At 37.1% G+C, this 20,877-nt stretch overlaps 1 protein-coding gene across 3 annotated transcripts in view; it reads left to right on the top strand.

Annotated features, from left to right (window-relative positions):
- LOC126194751 (multidrug resistance-associated protein 1-like) overlaps positions 1-20,877 on the top strand; it is a 368,141-nt gene that overhangs the window by 148,750 nt on the left and 198,514 nt on the right. For all 3 annotated transcript variants that reach the window (XM_049933026.1, XM_049933028.1, XM_049933027.1), the window contains exons 11-12: positions 6,068-6,357; positions 9,341-9,487. In XM_049933026.1, coding sequence (XP_049788983.1) covers positions 6,068-6,357; positions 9,341-9,487 — 437 coding nt within the window. The remainder of the gene's footprint in view (positions 1-6,067; positions 6,358-9,340; positions 9,488-20,877) is intronic.

Here is a 20,877-nt window from a genome sequence, read left to right as displayed (position 1 = left end):
CCCACAGGTCCAGAATTGCTACAGAGTGGCTCCAGCAACATTTCCACTGTACACCAAACTCCCCATACATGAACATTATTGAGTATATCTGGGATGTCTTGCAACATGCTGTTCAGAAGAGATCTCCACCCCTCATACTCTTATAGATTTATGGACAGGTCTGCTGGATCCATGGTGTCAATTCCCTCCAGTGCTACTTTGGACATTAGTTGAGTCCATGCCACATTGTGTTCCGGCACTTCTGTGTGCTCATAAGGGACCTACACAATATTAGTTAGGTGTACCAGTTCCTTTGGCTCTTCAGTGTATAATCTGTTGTATCATTTGAAACAGAATCATCCAACTTACTACATCAAAACATATCGAGATTTCCTATGTCTGTGCAAGTAACTACCATCTTGAAAATCTATTACTGATTCTGCTTTTAGATTGTTGCCTTGTCAATTCATTATGACGTCTAACACTGAATAATAAGAAATTCATGGAGTCCTGGAAAGCATCAATGTACATAACCCATAAAACAACTTTTGGACTGGTGTAAACAGAGCAGTCATGCGACTCAGTATCCAGTAAATGTGGCGCCTGCCAGTTACCATTACATGTGTTGTGTTTACATGAAATAAATCTTTCAAAACTAAAATGAAGAAAATTAATCTAAGAGAATTAACATATAACTACATAAACAAAAAATCCATTAATTTATTTTTTTAAGAGCTATTCTAATCCATAAGTTTCATGTTGATCAATGATAAATGGTAGATACATTTGTGGTAAGTGCTCTGAGAGGCTCATATCACTATAGTACAAATATTATCCTTATGATTACATACAAATAGTAACCCATGTAGTTTAATACATGTAATGTATTAATCTGGAATAAAAACTTTATATGCTACTAGCTGTTACCCATGGCTGTACGCGCCTATCAGATGTTTTGTTATGATGAGTAATGGTGAGTAAGTAACCTACTGCATGTGCAATACATCAGCTGCCCTTGCTTGTCTGCCTGGCGAGTAAGCATAGCTCATGATGTTCTCCCCTCTCTCCCCCTCCCAAGCTGTTCCAACACACAATGCACCAGGATGTGCAGCATAGCTACTGAGCAGTGCATACAGATGGGCATGGGCAGGAACACATACCTATGTATCATGCTATTGAGGTAGTATGGAAGTATGGATTAAACACACTGAACTATGGATTAAATAGACTGAAGATTGTATAAGCATTCTATTCATTATTTTGAATCATGTCACTTAGCACATAATAGCCAATAAAAGCATTTTACAAAGATGATAAAGTTCACAATTCAAAGAGTAAATAACTTTTCAAAGAGTAAATATTTTTCTATAATTAGTGTATCATTCTTCAAATCAATAAATATCTTGTACTACACACTTTCTAAAGCAGCCTATGTTTTCTTCAGGGTTCAAGCTATCTCATTACCAAATTTAATCAAAATTGGTTCAGCAAGTTAACAATAATAAATTTAAATGTCATGCACGATGTGGCAGTTTTTCACATCTGTCAGTATTTACATATCCTGAGCTATGTGTCAGACAATGTCGTAATATTGCAGGTATATTCTGAATATACTGTCTGCATTATTTTTTCAAATACTGTTAGTAATAAAAAAGTAATAAATTAAAACATCATGTCTGATGTGAAAATGAAAATAAAAATTTAGTACGCAATAAACTTTATTTCTTTTATAATTTTGTGTGTGTGTGGGGGGGGGGGGTGGGGGGGGGGTTGTGGGGGGGAAGGGATGGGCTATGGTCGCACTCAAGAAATGCGCGATGCGAAGGCAATTTCTTGAGAATGTCTCGGGTACGCTCAAGAAGTTGACAGTGCTGTGCTCTCTGAGAAATTGCGCAACTCTTCAGTACACGAAGCACTGAGCCGCAGCGGTCGTACTCGTCGTACGTACGTGCACAGAAAACTTTGAAATTCTATGATTGATATCAACTGTACTACCGTTATTAATGTGTACTGAAGTATTAGTATATGTCTCATAAGACAAAAATCATAGAATTGTTGTTTAAAACAAAGCACAGAATTCGCATGAAAAAGAAGCTTTATTATTACAAAATAAATTACCTTGTACATTCTGTATGTATGCATGCATGCTTAAATGTAAAAGAGAAGTGCTATAGCCTTTTATATACAGAAACTGCGTACATGCCTTTAGTTACTGTAGAAAGAAAGGAAACAAAAGTTGTTCAGCAGAAGGCATTTTTACATCCGATTGCTGCACTGCGTCGATTTTTGTTTAGAAATATGATTTTATTGACCAGTTGGCCTTTTAGTCTGCCTCTTTGTTTGTTTATAAGTAGTCCTGTTTTCAAAAATATTCTTTCACTGGGAACAGAAGTTGCAGGTATTGCAAGATATTTTTTTGCTACAACAGCTAGACCTGGGTAACTGTTTTCATTTTTTTTTTCCAGCACTGTAAAGGGTTATCCGTGCGTTGTAGGTACGGTTCTTCCAAATATCGTTGTACCTCCAGGTCTACATAATCACAATCACTTTTCATTAGATTTTTATTGGAAACCTCTTCATTGAAAGAAGCCCATAAGGAACTACTGGCATTTTGTATGAAATGGTACTCAAGGCTAGTGTCGTTAGCAGCCAAATGAGTAGATCGTACCATCTCTACCACGTTTGTGCACTCTGCAATTAGGCTTGCAACAGCATGTTTTGAATGAATGGGATTTGTAAATGGTAACGTTTTGAATCTTGGGTCGAGAATTGTGGCAACGGCATGTACTTAGTTTGTTTCTATTAATCCTAGCAGGGCTATTAGTGAGTTGTGCAGATGTTGCTGTAGCTCTTGCGCTGTCGTGGTAGCCCACTTCCCTTTGCATATGGTTAGGATTAACTGTCTAATTATTGGAATAGCTTTCGAAAGAGAGGTATAGTTTTCAGTTGGGATTTTACTTGTTACCACTTCAAATGGCTCCAGTACACCTCAACATTCGCTCAAAATTCGCCACTCGTCAGCTGTGAGGTTCTCTAAACCTGAATACAAAGATGATAAACAGGCTGCAATGCATTCCTTTTGCTCTACTGGAGGTTGTAGCACATAAAACATACTGTTCCATCAGGTTTTGGTTTCCTGAATCAATTTATGAACAGGTTTTTTCATTAGATCCTGGATCTCATGGAGTTTTTCATTAGCATTTCAACTTGTTTTAAAATAGCTAACAATTTTTCTGGCCTTTTCCCGCATTATGCATAGCTCACTGTTGCTGGTCAAAGAACTTTTCACAACTAAATTGATGGTGTGTGCTAAACAAGGCACATGTTGCATATCTATGTTGCCACTGTGAATAAGTTGTACGGCTGCTTACATGTTACTGGTGTTGTCAGTTGTGACGCTCACAACTTTGTTTTCAATGTTCCATTTTGAAATCACGTTATCTAATGCCTCACTAATATTTAGTGCTGTAAGCTTTTCCAGGAAACTGAATGTCTCGAGAGCTAAAGCTTTCAGGCACCAATTAGTGTTAATTAAATGACCAGTTACAGCAATATATGCCTCACTATTGAGTGAGGTCCAAATATTGGTCGTTAAAGAAACACAAGTAGAGTCTTCCAGCCTCTTTCTGTTTATGGTAATCGTCCTCAAACATGAGGCACAACTTTTTTAAATAAACCATTTATTGCAGCAAAATAGCCATGGCACAACTTTTTTCGATTTGGTATCGAGTGTTGTGGGTCCAACAGTGAAACAAAACATCGAAAACCAGTGTCCTCGATGACTGAAAGCGGTTGAAAATCGTCTGTTATCATGGCCACTAGTGCTTCATCTGTTTTTGCCATTTACTTCCCTCTACAAAGAGAAACGTAAGATTCAGATCAGTGCTCCTGCAAAGGGATACGTTATTCTCGATAACTAGTCCAATAAAATTACATATCGTATCATGCAAAAGCTAGGATATTATAGGTTTGATTTTGGGGTATGTTGTATGTTATCGGAGTATGATTAAAAAATCAATGTTTTTTAAGCATGGCGGACCGCTTCGGACACCATCCTAACTCTTGCATGGAATTCACCTTTTGTACCATATGTACCTGGATATTTTGTCTGCCTCTGTATCCACGGATATTGCTGTTTTATTGCTAGATAAATTGTACAGTTTAAGATGTCTAATCATGGCTGTTGTATTTTTTGATACATTACGGAGATTTTTACGATAAATGTTGCAAGTAACATTATCTCCATCCTCCGTAAAGTATTGCCAGCACCATGATGTTCATTTTCGAGTGTACATATTGATTTGAATAACAACTTTACTCGAATGAAACCTGAGACATAGTAGTTATGAGCACAGCGAGTGTGTTTGTCTAGTTGCGACATTCAATTCATAAAACAACAGCGGCCAACTGGCGTGCAGTGGCACACCCTGCCGAGCCGTTTCTCGTTAGCTTCTCGAGAATTGCTTGAGAACTAGAAGCTCGAGGAGTTCTCGGTGTGCTTGAGTCGCTGCGCCTCTCGCCATCCCATCACTGGGGGGGGGTCAGTGCAAAATAGTTATTATGTCTACAGTTTGTTGCAAGTCACTCTTGATGAATAAAAATGGTGTACATATCGTTTTCCTACCCTCCTCCACTTCTTTAGTAGGTAGGTGATTCTTACCTCCACATCTATTCTTTACGGACAGTAAGTGATAAGTGTACCAAGTTTGACTGAAATCAGTCCAGTAGTTTCAGAGATGTGAAACCTAGATAGATACAAACATTTTAATAATATGTATGGATATCTTTTTCGTCCATAATCTGATTTTGATGAAATAAACCCTATACATTGCTCAAAACTATGTTCAAGCTACCTGTGAAAACCCTATGAAAATTCTTCTAGAAGTTTTGGAGATTGGATGTTCAAAGACAAACAGACAGACATGACAGTTTTACAGATTTATTATTAGTATAAATAATTTCTTGCTACAGTATACTTTCATAGTAAATTGTAAAAAAAGATGACTAGGCTTGTATTTTATCACAGCTCCTATCATTTATAAGTCCATTATTTGATGAGTACATAAACTTGGTTGGAACTGCCTGCTGTTTGTGCAGGTTTTGCATGTTCACATTTATCATCCAGTTGTGAATAAGTGGAGCAGGAAGAATTCCTGTGTCATCTTCACAAAACCAACATTACCTGAATGTTGTTCTTGTTCATAACATAGTGAGAAACCAGTCACAGTCATACGAGACTTATGAATTAACACACTTGTCTCGGACAGTAGGCCTAAACTTCTAGATTAAGAAAATTCTTTTTTGCCTTCAAGAGTTACCCCATATGCTGCACTTTGGACAGAATAGGATGAAAGTATGTTAAGAAAGTCCAAGACTGGATTAAAATCAATAATGGACAATACTCTGCTTAAAAACATAGCTGCAACCAAGCTGTGAATATTTACCTTCCATGTGAGATCAACTGCACTTATAATGCAACAATTGTAATGGAGTAATGTCACTCCAAAGAGAATTGTATGTTGGAGACTGACCATATTGTGCTTAATTTCAGTGGAGTCAGCATACAAGCCATGAACCAGGAACTCATTCCCACTAATACGTTATGTACATCATTTTTCACTTTATGATCTGAATATGTAGTAGTTGTACCTATATTACCAACAAATTAAACATCTTTTGACCTGTTATCAGCTAGTGTACTAAATTATTTAATACGTTCTCAAAAAATAAATGACTTAAGTATGGAAGCCTGAGGAGTGCACCAGTCAAATGGAAGTTTCCCTAGCACTCTTCATGTGGACATTGAAATAAATCTCTCAATAAAGCCATTGTTGATTTCTTCAACCACTCTCAAACCTCATTGTTGTTGAGATGTTACACTTATGTTTTTTCTGTGTGGTTTTCTTGTAAAGTATGATTAACTGCACTGTGCTGAATCTATAAAGATCACAGGTCATTACAATGTATCTTGATCTTTCTGTGTGTATACGTTTTCCTTCCAAATTTCATTATGGTGGTAGACTAGTGATGTTTTTAAACAATTTTAAGTTACTTAAATTGAAATATAATACTTGATTTCTGAATACAGGTCCATCTGTCCTTGCTGGTCTAGCTGTCATGATAATTGTGATACCGATTAATGCATGTGTAGTAAACAGAGTGAAAACACTTCAGATACGTCAAATGAAATATAAAGATGAAAGGGTTAAACTTATGAATGAAGTTCTAAATGGCATGAAAGTATTAAAATTGTATGCTTGGGAGCCATCATTTGAACAAGAGGTTTCACGAATAAGAAACAAAGAAATGAAAGTACTGAAGCAGTTGGCATATCTCACTGCAGTAACATCATTTGTATGGTACTTTGCTCCTTTCTTGGTAAGGCAACATATTTAATTTACTTGTGAGATCAGATAAATTTTCTAACCTCTGATTTATTTCCATTTTAACTCAAAAAATAGACATTCAATGCATATATATATATATATATATATATATATATATATATATATATATATATATATATATATATATATATATATATATATATATATATATATAATTTAAAAAACCATGATGCACCAAGAAGGACTTATTCAAATGGGATGGAAATCAGCAGATGTGATGCATATGTAAAGACGAACAAAGGATTACAGTTTCAGAAAAATTGGATGATTTATTTGAGAGAAAGAGCTTCATAGACAAAGGACGTAAGAAACACATTGGTCTCCCTCTTGCCCTAATGTAAGCAGTTATCCACTTTAGTATTGATTGATAGAGTTGTTGGATGTCTTTCTGAGCAACATTGTGCTAAATTCTGTCCAAATGGTATGTAAAATTGTCAAAATAATGCTGCAAAAATTCTCAATTGGGGAGAGATCTGGCAATCTCGCTGGTCAAAGTAGGGTTTGGCAGGTTCAAAGACAAGCAGCAGAAACTTTTGCCATGTGTGGACAGGCTTAATCTTGCTGAAATGTAAGCCCAGGATGGCTTGCCATGAAGGGCAACAAAGTGAGGTGTAGAATACTGTCTACATACCATTGTTCTGTAAGTGTGCTGTGGATGACAACCAGTGGGATCCTGCTATGAAAAGTAATGGCGCCCCTGACTGACATTCCTGGTGGTCAGGCCATATGGCAGGTGATAATCAGGTTGGCATCCCACTACCGTCCAGTGTGTCCCTAGCATCTATTCATTGGTCATCAAGTCTCAGTTCAAAGTGGGACTCATCACTGAAGACAATTCTATTGAAGTCAACGAGACTCCAGGCTGAAGACATGTGTGGAGGTGCCCCAGTCAGTGGTGGGACGATCAGGAGTGCTGGATTGAGATGCCAATTTTTTTTCATCGCAGGACCTCTTTGGTTGTCATCTGTGCCACATTTACAGTACAGCTGCACCTTGGTACTATTCTGTGCCCATTTTCATGCCCTTCATGGCAAGCCATCCTGGGTTTACATTTCAGCAAGGTAATGCCCACCCATAAAATGTCAAGTTTCTACTGCTTGTCTTTGTGCTTGCCAAACCCTAACTTAGTCATCAAGTTCACTGGTTCTCTCCCAAATTGAGAAGTTTTGGAGCATTATAGGCAGAGCCCTCCAATCATCTTGAGATTCTGGTGATCTAACATGGCATTTGGATGAAATTAAGCATGATACTTCTCAGGAGGACGTCCAACAACTCTGTCAATCTACCGATTTCCATCCCATTCAGATGATTCACTTGTGGATCACAGAAGGTATGTGTATGGGTTGCATGGAGACTACCACACACTCTAACTAGGCATGAAATTATTTGGTAAAAACTTGCATACGTTTTTTGAACTTGTGAATGATGCCATATTAATCTGTGTAAAAGTTAAAAATTGACATTCTTTGTAGTTACCATGTTAACAAGAGCTATGTTTGGATTAGTATCAGTTTTTGAAAAATGTATACATTCATGTTTGTGAAAACCCTATAACAGCAGGCATGTACCATCAGAATTAAGTGAACCCAATTGCAAATGTAAACTAAGGTATACTACAGAGAACTATGAATTAAATGTATATGCAAAGATTGTACAGCATATGCTAGGGTAATTATTAAGTATGACAATTGTGAACAGTAAAACTGCAAAACAATTTGCATAATTTAAGGATGCCTTTGTGTGTTGTGGTTATTGGTTCAGGTTTGCTGCAAGTTTCAGAAGTGTTATGTGAACAATGTTTGTTATATGTTTTTATGACATGTGTTTTAGGTATCCCTTAAAACCTTTTCCACATATGTCACATGGGATGATAAAAATATTCTGGATCCTGAGAAGGCATTTGTTTGCCTAACTCTGTTCAGCATGCCACTGTTACGTATGTTAGTAATGTTTGTTGTACAGTTGAGCCTGACCCATTCTTATCGTGGGTCTGCACTGTAGTTTTACTTGCTTCTTATTTGTTTTAATCTTTCTTTCTCTTTTTGATTTCTCATGACACTGAATATGTCTTGGAATTGTTTTCACACCACCCAAATTTATATTGGTGACATGGAGATGACTGTGGTTATTTGGACTTTTTAGTTATGTGTAGCACTTGCTTTTGATTAGGGTTTTGATTGGGAAAATGAGAAAAAATTATAACACACATTTCTTTCATTGGTTTTCTGATAGAATACTGCACTACAGTTACTCATAAGGAGTGGTTTGTTAAATGTAGGTAATGGCTGGAATGGTTAAAACATGTTTCCTACCTTAGTAATCTCAAGAGTCCAACATATTACTCATATAGCAGTTACATCACAGTGTGATAAATAATCTTAATACTTACCTAATTAATTTTTTCCGTTACATCCATAATACTCTAAATTGAAACATACTGTAGCTCTTTTCAGAAAGTTGTTTTCATGTGCATCATTTACTGGTTCACAAATAATGACTGAAATAATTAAACCACATTCAAATAAGTTCACCCTTTTTGCCTATAACTTACCATACTGAAAGTGATTGGAATATTGCTTCCTCCGTGTTTACCATCCCCTTTCAAAATTTGGTTTGCCATCCACAGTTGCAACTCATGTTGATATACAACAAAGTGAATCTGCAGATAATAGAGCACACTCTGCAGTCATTAAGAAATTCTCAGAGATAAAATTCATTTCACCCTCCATGTGGAGAGATAGGAGTGGTTTATTGCCAGTGTTTAGTTCATTGTTATGCAGACTGTATTATACTCAGGAAATTTTGTATATATGATGGATACAAAATAATCCTTGATCTCAATTATTTGGAAAACAGGGCCATGAGATCTTTAGAAAAAGGTAAAGAAAGAAGTCAGTGTTCACATAATGCCAGAAAATATGAAGGGATGGTTTGTTTTTGTCTGTTCTGTTTAGGTATCTCTACTCTCCTTTGCATCATTCATACTTTCAAGGGAAGAGAATATGCTGGATTCAAAAACAGCATTTGTATCATTGTCATTGTTTAATATTCTACGTTACCCAATGTCGATGCTTCCTGTGCTGATTTCCAATTTAGTGCAGGTAAGGACTTACACTTTTGATTTTAAATTTTTATTTCCACAAAGCTGACTCTAGAGTTTTTAATTTTAATTATTGTTTGTTATTGTCAACAATATATACACTGATAACAAGAAACATTATTACCACTGCCACCATGACATTAGATTCTGTCTGGTGGCACTGTGGGCATGTGACACAGTAATGAACGTATGTAAGTGGAGCACACACGAGCAGGAGGTCACCCTAACAAAGATGTGGGCTGAAAATGAGGAAACCCATTGAGATAAGTGACTTCGACAAAGGGCAGATTATTATTACACAGAGCCTGTGAACAAGTATCTCAAAAACAGCGAAGCTGGTCAAATGTTCTCATGCAACTGTCATTAGCAATTGTGGAAAGAGGCAGAAGGACAATGAAACTACCACTAGGCCATGACTCTTCACACAACATGAGCTTTGGGGGCTTGCCTGTTTTGTAAATTTTGGGCAGATGGTGATCTGTGGCATCTCTTCCAAAAGAGCATGATGCCAGTGCATGCACAAGTGTTTCAGACCACAGTGTTCATTGTAAACTGTTTAACATGGGGCTCCTCAGCAGACTGTCCCTACATGCTCACATGATGACTTAACTATATCATCAATTATGACTGTACTGGACCATCAGTATTCAACTGTCGATTAATGAAAAGATGTTGGGTCTATGGGTGAAATCAAATTTTTCCTACAGTAGGTCACTAGTCATCTACATAAACACTGTCATTGAGATGAACAGTGGCTTTAAATGTGCAACATCCCATGGTCACAGGCTAGTGGGAGCAGTATTATGCTATGGGAGACATTCTCCTGTGCTTGCATGGGACTTGTGGTTGTACTAGAAGACATGCTGACAGTGGCAAACCACCTTCATTCCTTCAGTATAATTGTTGATATCTTGGAGCCAGAACTGTGCTACAGTGGTTTGAGGAGCATCACGGTGATACTTTGTTGATATTTCAGTGACCAAATTTGCCTGATATAAATCCTTTGGGACCTATCTCAGTTGCTATCTGGCGCCATCATCACATACCCAAATCGGTGGCTCATTATTTAAGTGAATTGCATGACCTGTGTGTAGACATCTAATGCAACATACCTCCACAAACCTACCAACAAACTGTCAGATCCCTGGTAATTTGTTCCAGAGACAGACAAATAAGCTATTAAGCACGTGGTCATAATGTTCTGACTCATCAGTGTATTTAGTCACTTTTCATAACTAGTATACTAAGATTTATACTGAGTAACTTTTTTTTGAAAATTAATTTTAGTTGCACTATTTTTTATACTTTAATTTTTTTTTGTAAAATTCAAAGTACTCCTCTGTGAACATGTCTATTATAAGCACGCCATTCTTTGGTTGTGTGGTGTTTCAAGCTGAAGTCATGAATCCTGTCCTTCAGCATGCTTAGTCAGCTTGAGAAGAAGATACTTATTAACCTGCCATAAATAATTTTGATTCACTTGCCTTTTCTCTAACAAAAATTTACTAATCTATCTCATATAATTGGTATGTGATGAATTTTCTATGATGTACTAGACACACCAGAAGACATCAGGCAATCTATGTAAGATGTCAGGCAGCTAGATTTTCTTACTTCTTTCATAAACAAAATAAATTCAAAATTAATTGTATTTATATTCCCTATGCACCAATAATGCAGCCTTACAGCTGTAGATCAAAGTGGAGTGTAGCTGCTTTCGCCGATCTCCTTCTCTCCCTTCGTTGTAATTTTTTTTTGTGGACTGTGATGCTGTTTTCTGTCATTAGGTATAGTTCTTATTTTAACTCCTCTCAGAGCCTTACATTTTGCCACTGTTATATGATTAACATTTGAAATCTGTGTTGTTTTTCTTACTAAATTTGACATAGAAACATATATAGATGTATTTTAGAGTCTATGTCATTGGTCTCCCCGAGTCTTTAAGCATAACCTGCTGTCACTGTTTTATGCCTGTTGTAGTTAGTTTATGTGTGGAGTATCAATCAGCCACTCATCTTACATCAGTCACAGCTCATAATGATGTCAACTTTTCTTCATTTACTTTTCATTGTCCCTATATGTGAAGCTCTGCCTCACATATTGTAGTTAATTATCTTCAGTTTCAGCCATCTCTTCCAGATTATCAGGGATCATCAATTTTTCATTCAAAGCAGTACTAAGATTTGTTGTATTGTCTGTAATTGAGAAAAGTAATGAAATAATTTATTTAAATATCATCTTACAGAAATCTAAGTGTCTCATTTTTGTACCTATATATATTGGAATGGACCAATCGTATTCATGTAAACATGCTTCTTTAATAACATCATTCTGGAGTATTTCATTAAGACATTTTCTTATATCTCGTGCTAAGAGTAGAAATAACAGCAATGTTATATTATTCCTGGGAAACAAACTTGTGAGTTTTGACTGTATGTTTGATGTGACAGCTACACATCTAATTACAAAATTTGTTACTAGTAAATTAGTGTGCAATTCTAGTTCAGTTTACTAGTTTTTGGCTACACACCTAATGTTCTACATTCGTGAAGTCTTAACATAATGTAACTTCACCACAATTTCTCCTGATCTCATCCTTGAAAAATGCTGCTCAGTGGACTCTCCTGAGGCAGGTGACCCAATAAATTTATTGTCTAGTTAACTTGTGGAAAATGAACAATGTAGGAAAAGATAGATTGCTACTTACCACAAAGAAGACACAACAAGTTGCAGACAGGCACAATTAAAAGACACTCTCATATAACTTTCAGCCACATCCTTCAACAGTAAAAGCGACACACCACACATTATTCATACACACATACACACAGCAAGCAAATAAGCAAACCTCACACACACAGGACCACCAACTCCAGCATGTCGGTGGTCATGTGTGTGTGTGTGTGTGAGGTGTGCTTGCTTGTGTGTGTGTGTGTGTGTGTGTGTGTGTGTGTGTGTGTGTGTGTGTGTGTTTGTGCGTGAGAACGTTGTGAGTGTGTCTCTGTTTACTGACAAAGGCTGTGGCGAAAATTTATACGTGAGTGTCTTTTAATCATGCCTCTCTGCAACCTGACATGTCTTCTTTAAGGTAAGTAACAATCCATCTTTTCCTACATTGTTGATGTTCCCACCTGGAGTTTCCATTGTTTGGTTTTTACATATTTTAGTAGTAGCAGTGTACTGCTATAGTATAGTATTGAAATTTCAATATGATAATACACTAAACTTAAAAATCTATAGAGAGATAATGTATGTTTCCAGACACATAAAGTAATTATCATTTTGGGAGTTTTGCAGCTACTTACTTTGAACTTAAAAGAAAAAATTCTGGCAAAGTTGTGTGAATAGGAGTATTCTACTACACATTATCAAAAATTTTACTAAAAAAATGTGAAAACACTAACGCACATGTTATATGGAGAATGAAATCCAATAGTTTGAGTTATTATAGTATTCACTTTTTAAATAAGTTCATATGGTAATTTCATTTCAGTTATTTAAAATACTGGTTAATCACTGTGTGATCACATTGGACTCTCTTTACAAAGTAATTGCAGATTGTACCAAATGGTAAATTAAGTCTAAAAAATACTGAAGTGATTTGCATGAGTACATTGTCTCTGCTGTGCCCCACTCTATCTTCATTTGTCCTATGAAGTTTCATTAGACACAGTTATCTGTAGTCTGTTTTCTTCAGTGTAGCATTTTATCCATCTTCAGCAACTGTAGCTGTATTTATCAAAATAATCAGCAACCAGTTGCATAAAAGAAATTTTATTTCCATAATTGGTTTCAGGCACTTAGTACCCTTCTTCAGAAGGTTATAACTATTGCATTACATGCGAATATTAGCAATAAGATGTGTGTGGCTAATTGATTTGGCCCAACAATATCAACCATCATTGTAGTGAGATTTAACTGTGCTTTATAAACCTTTAATTTTATTGTCTGGTGAATGAGAAATTTGAGAACTTATCTCCAAATAGCTGCAGTGAGATCAGTAGCGTGCTAGCAGGTAACCTGTCCGCAAAAACAAGCTTCATGTTTTGTTTCTGCTGACAGATTCCCTGCTAGCATGCTGCAGCTCTTTGGAGATTAGTTCTCAAATTTCTCACCTGTAACCCCACTTGTCATTGGACCATGAGTCTATTGTTGACACACACAGATAATGCAATAGTTATAACCTTTTGAGGAAGAGCTCTAAGTGCCAAAGAATGGTTGAGGAAATAAAATTTCTTTTATGCATCTGGTTGCTGATTATTTCAATAAATTTCTTCAGTGTACACAAGTAAAATATTTTCTGTTGCTACATATTCATTTAGATGTGAGATAAAGCTATTGCTAAAGAAACCAGTGTTCGAGAGAGTAGGGTGAATGCAGAAGTTACTATAAAAGAAGTTATTATAATCATAGAGTTATCATTTAACTGAAATTCATTTAAAAGGGCAACATTAGGGTTTCTGGCAGGAATAAATAATTTCATAATTGAACTGGTATTTATTGTAATGCTAACCATGATTGTACTGAGATTTCACTGTACTTTTTAATTTTGTTGTACTTCAGCTTTTCTTCCCCTCCTGGACCAGGCCCAAATGTGTGGGATGTTCTGCAGTTATTTTCATTTTCATCCAGTCATATTATTCCCTCCCTTCAGATATATATACAAAACATATACCTCTTTGTAGTTAAGTGATGAATGTACTATTTGAAACATTTTAAGGTAAGTTGTAGGGTAATTCTGTGGATTTTGATATGTTTGAATTCAATCACATTACAATATTAAGCCCACAAGACTTTACACACTTTTCAATCAGAAAAATATTTGCATCTGTGTAATAATACAGAGTGGAGAAAAATTGTGTCTGAAATTTTAACCTCAGACAGCTGATGCCAGTGGGAACCAAAATTTCTAACGTTGTGTTGGTTGACAACGCACAATTTTTAAACTACGGAAACTTGGCGCTACATGCTCCGATTGACCATGGGATTACCCAGTTGCCAGATGCTCTGGGCAATGCACGATTGTGAGTGCTTTGCCTGCCAGAAATTGTGATGTATGAAAGGTGTCCTGCACGCTTGGTGGTAGTGGACCAGTCTTCCACTATGAGGGCCTTGGGGTGAATCCACTGGGATTCTGACACATCCATTGTAGTTTCATGATAAGACACACCAGGAACAAGCTCATTAACAGCTATTAGTTCATGTACAGAAAGTCTTTTACAAATTGTATTGACCCTGAAAAAGGCCTTTTTTGTAGCTAGAACATTGTTAATTTAAAGCAGGTGCTCAAACTGGTGACCCTCTGGCGCGACAAAAGCTTGGCAACGTCGAACAGTGTTTTGCCGAACTCTTTCAAAGATTGATAGCATTGCCCTGATGTGATTGGTAGAATGTTGAATCCAATCCTTTAATGCCTCTTCATTTCTAGGTGGTTCACATTTGGATGGGTGAACTAGAACCTGGAAAAATCCCCACAGGAATAACTCTGGTGGCGTGAGGTCTGGTGTTCACGGGTGCCATGTCTTATGAGCACCTCTGCCAATTGCCCAGTTGTTGAAGAGTATGTGTGAACCAACAACCATAGCGCTGCCCATCAACCGATGAGTGGCAACAGGGCAATCCCATAGCCAATTGGAGTGTGTGGTGCCAAGTTCCTGTAGTTTAAAATTGGTGCATTGTTGACCTACACAGCATTAGTAATTTTGGTTCCTACTGGCATCAGCTATCCAGGGTTAAAATTTGTGACACAGTTTTTCTCCACCCTGTATGTTGATCAGCCTTTATCATGAAGCAGTTGCAGTCCACAATATCACTAGTTTTAAAAGTACTTACTGCAGGATCGTAGGTTGATGACAGCGGGTGATCACACACAGGTAACACTTTTCCTACAGTTTGCAAGTGGTACTTTGTTAGTTCTGAAATGGTGCTCAGTGAATGACAGATAACAAATTTAGGAAACAAAATATCACTTGGACTCATCTTTGTTCTCCTGGAAACAAGTGTAGTACAACTGCCCTGCTGTAAAAATGGAAAGATGTCAACCATGAAGGGACAGCAGTGTTCATGAACTGTGTGATTGGAAGCAATAGTGTCTCCTCCAGCCAGGCATACTGCTTTTAGATACAGTAAAGATGTTTCATATTGCAACATTCACTCTCTATGACACAAGCATGCTCATATATATAGAAAAGGGATGCTCCTAATATTCTGGCTGGTTTATGTAAAACAATGAACCATATTTAGTTGCTAAGGTTGACTGAAGTACTACAAGTGTAATGGATGAGTTTAAATACAAAGAAAAAAAGATAAAAAGAAAAGTTTTTTAAGAGTTTCTTGAGAGTTAATGAAAATATTTCATACCAATAGCAAAATTTAACCACAGGTGAAGAAGGGATGTTCTGAATTTTCATTATTCCTGTTAACATCTTTCCAAAAACTAAAAGCAGAAGGGGACTTGCTCTTGTTTGCAAGGTATTTGAAATTCATCAAGCAGATAACATTTAAATAAAGTGATGATCTACCGTTAGAGAGGGGAGCATGCAGTTTGATATACAGAGCAATAAGGGTATGGAAAGCAGTTGGACAGGAGGAGGGAGGGGTTTTGTATTTGTATTTATATTTATTTTGTCTACTAAATCTTACATGTACAGTACAGCACATTAGATACTGGACAGGTGAATGTAAATATATCTTCATGTTTACATTAGTGAATACATTTTTTCAGCTGTCTTATTATTAAACCACATTAGCTAAAAAATTAATATAAAAATATAAATAAACTAATATTAATCATTACAGTCTTTACATGCTACAGGTAGATAGTCATGATTACACAATATTTTCGTAAGTGATACAGTATGTGGCTTCTGCAGGTAATATTAACTATCTTAGGCTCTCAAAGATTTTGGGGGAACTCTTCCAGACTAGAGAAGCAATGCATTAATAGATATTCTTTTAATACTGCTTTTTAGATCATTTATTAGTTTAATTTCTTTTGGAAACTTATTTTAAATAATGTTTGTAATCTAATGTTCATTTTGGCACAAACTGGTTTTTACTTGGAATATGAGAAAGTCAGTTTTCTGTCTTGTGTCATATTGATTCAGATTTTCATTTTCGAAGAGGACACTGGGATTTGTTATGGCATATTTATTAATAAACATTGCACTTTCACAGATGTAAAAACATGGAAGAGGAAGAATCCCCACCCTTTTCAATGGCAGTCTGCAGGATTTGTTCTTTTTTATTCCAGCCATGATTCTCAGTATCCTTTTTTTGCATCCTGAAGAGTTTTAGGCAGGATTGCAAGTTAGCCCAGATAGTGATCCCATACTTCAGAATAAATTCACATTAGTATAATAGTCATTGGATAGTCCTTATGACAAGAGTTTTCAATCATTTTCATTAAACAGTATGCCTATATGATATTTAGTTCCTTGAGTGTGCTATCAGTGTAAGTATCCCACATAAGGTTATCTTGGAGTCAGATCCCCAGAAATTTTTTATTAGCAACACCTGCAGTCTGTGTCTGTATCCATATTTTTGTATCCTGTTCACTGTTTCTCTTCACATGTGAAAAATTAACACCACTGTTTTACTTTTGTTTATTATTGGTTTGTTTGGCTGACCCAGTTCACTACACTAGTTAAAGTCTCAGATAGTATTGTCTGTAACATTTCTGGTGTCTTCCCACTGACTAAAATGCATTTGTCCTCTGCAAACTGGATAGTGCTCTGACACTGTTAGGTTAATGCTTGGTTAGGATGGGGCCCAGTACTGAGCCTTGCATTATGACTTACTCTACTTCTATGTAATCATAAAAGTGTCTGGTTGATTTATCATCTTTCTAAAATTGTATTTCTACTTTCCTCTTGGGACCAGTAAGACATGATGTAAGCCAGTTGTTAGGTAAACCTCTAATACCAATATTATCAGTTTTGGCAGCAATGGGATATGATCTATGATGTCAAAGGCATTAGACAGATCAAGGTATATGCCAGTTACTTTTTCTCCAGTATCAGTTTTTTGGAGCACTTAACTCAGAAATCCATATATTGCTGTTTCTGTTGATCAGGCTTTCTGCAAACCATGTTGGGCTGGGGATAATATGTTGCACTCTTCTATAAAATCTAGCAACCTCTTATGAAAAAGTTTTGCCAGTATATTCAAAAATACAGATAGCAAAGCAGTAGGTCTGTAATTGGCTATGTATTCTTTCTTACTCATTTTGAACAGTGGCTTGAGTTTCACTATCTTTAAGCAGGAAGAAAGATTCCAGTTGCAAATCAACTGTTGAAAATGTGGGCTAATGGTACTGTAATGAGATCACCTACATTTTTAACGACATAATTCAGAATCTCGTCCATGCCTGTTGGAAACTTTGCTCTTAGCTTACTAATTGCTTGTATAGTTTCTTTATGGTTGTTGGGAGGAGAAATAGGGATTCAGGATTTCTATTTAAATTTGCTGGTGATGTGGTAGAACTTGTATTGAAAGATTTTATACCACAAAGTAATTGTTCACTAATATTTGAAAAATGTGTACTACAAGCACTGTCTACTTCTTCTGGATTTGTAATTTGTTTGCCATCCTGGTCTAGCTGGAGGTATACATTTTGCGGTGGAGGGGGGACAGGGGGGCAGGGGTTTATTGAACTTTGTGATGAAACTACTTTGGAGTTATCAAATGTTCACATAACCTTTCACCATGATTTATACCATCTGTAAAAGTATTGTAAGAGAAGCTTCCTTACCCCTTACCCTCAATGTATTTTCCAATTGTGATCATATTTCCAGATCTGCTTTTAGGAATAATGACTGCTTTGCTCTTAATACTTCAGGAATATGATAAGCCACAGCAAAAATTAAGTAATTGCTTACAGTTTCAAAGTTTGTGGTGAGTAACAATATTACAGCAAAATCATAACATTTAATACCACTTTATTGTAATGATATTATACTTTATTCACTTCATGATCACACAGCATAACAGCACAGAACAAAGCTAGACACCAAGTCAGTTCAAAGATCAAAGATCATCATAAAGAGAGATCACATGGATGGATGTATTGAACTGCCACAGAGCCCCCCCCACGCAAAAAAACACGCGAGTGTAGAGCATGGTGTAGGAGAAAAAGAAGAAGGGAATTGTATTGGGGAGGCAATCAGGGAAGACACAAAGTAATCTTTCATTCATGTCAGTTGGCATAGGGAATGAACAGCACAAGAGATCAGGATATGAATAGGAGGGGAAGGGAAGGACTGTGGATGGTTGCATAGAATGAAAGTTTACAGTTTGCATCCTCATCGATAAAAGCTCGAAGAGAGCTGTTGACAAAATATGTGGGTAACTGAATAGCTCAGACAATCATGAGGTTATCATCCTTTGATTTCCATACACGAAAAGTTGCTCAAAAAATAAACAAATAGTCATTATGACATTGCACTGAAATGTCGTCCACTGGGAATGCCAAGACGTTGACAGTAAATGTGGTCATAGTTGAGTGCAGTGTTGGCAGTGAGAAGAAGGGTACAAGAAGTATGTCACATGCATCATTTTCACCAACACCATCACCAACACTGTCTTCACAAGATATAAAGGAGGGTGGGAGAAAAGTGCCTGCTGAAAACTCACTGGAAACTAGTTCACTTGTTGTGTTGGCAGTTGGAAGAAGCTCTGGGCATCATCTTTTGAGACGTGTTCAGTGAGGATTCATACCAGCTTAACTCTGTTTAGAGAAACTGTTTGAGGTTTGCCATTTAGCAGGATAGTCATAATGTTTGCAGCATGATCAAGAACCTGGTGAGGTCTTGAATAGGTGGAGTAAGAGCTGGATGAACGGTGTCATCTTGCAACATAATAAAGTCACAGTCTGCAAGTTTCTTGTGTAAAACGATTAGTGGCTGAGTATGTGCTCATGGCTGTGGTTTCCACATAAGTGAGATATGAGAGTAAACTTGCTCAACTAAGGAGGGTAGCCTCTCTTCATGAAGAGAAGTAGTGTCCTACACAAATTCTGCTGGCAGTACCAGGGATTCACCATAAGGGATCTCTACCAGAGAGGCATTTAAATTGTCTTTGTATGCTGTGTGAATGCCTAGCAGTACCCATGGAAGTGCATCTGACCAAGAGGCAGAGTATCACATTAATTCTGCCTTTAGTGTGTGGTGCCAGCACTCTACTAATGCCTTACTTTGGGGGTGGTAGGCAGTTGTATGGAAACAATCATTTGGAGAGTAGAGATTCGAATTGCCTGCCTTGATCTGTAGTGATGGATGCAGTGCATCCGAAACAGAAGAGCCAGCAGGTAATTTATGCTCAACCCACAGTCTCTGCCAGGATATCATTCAATGGAGCTGCCTCTGCTCACTGTGTCACACGGTCAGTGACTGACAAAATATAACGGTAGCCATTAGAAGGGGGTAGGGGGCTGACAAGGTCATTGTGAATGTGTTTGAAGAATCCCACAGCATTTCAGAGTGTCCCAGAGGGGGATGTGTACGTCAACCAACTTTGGCACATTGGTAAGATATGCAGACTCATGCCCACTCACAAAGTTTGTGATGAGTAATGATATTATAGTGAAATAGTAACATTAAACACTACTTTATTCTAATGATATACTTTATTCGTTTCATGATCACAAAACATAACAACACAGCATAAAGCTAGACATCAAGCCAGTTCAAAGATCACCACTTTCTTGATGTGTGGACGAAACAAACATTCAGTTACTAGGCTACTATGCCTACTGTTGCTCTGATGCTCAAATGAGCTAGACCCTACTGTGATGAGAAAATGGCTTGTCGAAGGGGAAGGAGTACAAGTGGTTGTGATATGTTAGTCAAAGTATCACAAAGAATAAGTTGTGTGACACCAAGGAAAGGGTTAGTTGAATATGGAAAGAGGTGGAGTTGTTAGTAGCTATAGCAACTGTACCTCTGGATCAGTAGTTTGTAGTTGCACGAGCTCCGTGGGATCAAAGAGGCTCATAATAGTCTTAATGCATGACATGTAGTCTGCTATGATGTTATCCGCACCTCTGATAAAACTTATATCTGTTGTATATTGGCTGATCAAATCTATATGCCTGAAGCAATGTAGAGAGAGATCACTAGCAGGGTTACACAGTGCATCAACCAGGGGACGGTGATCCATGTAAATGGTGATGTCATGTTCCTCAATATCCTCTCGGAAATAGTGCATGGCTTCATAAATGGCCAGTAGCTCACTGTCAAATGCCGATCATTTATGTTGATAGGTGGATAGTTTTTTAAAAAGAATGTAGTGGTTGAAAGTCTTTGTGAAAGTGTTGCTGCAGCACAGCACCAATTGTGGTGTCGCTAGTGATTGAGATAGGTGCATAGGCACTGGGATAGGCTAGCGTGACTG

The sequence above is a fragment of the Schistocerca nitens genome, chromosome 7 (genome assembly GCF_023898315.1).
Source record: "Schistocerca nitens isolate TAMUIC-IGC-003100 chromosome 7, iqSchNite1.1, whole genome shotgun sequence".
Taxonomy (NCBI): Eukaryota; Metazoa; Arthropoda; class Insecta; order Orthoptera; family Acrididae; genus Schistocerca; species Schistocerca nitens.
Note: the sequence above shows the minus strand (reverse complement) of the source record. Positions and strands in the feature narration are given on the sequence as shown.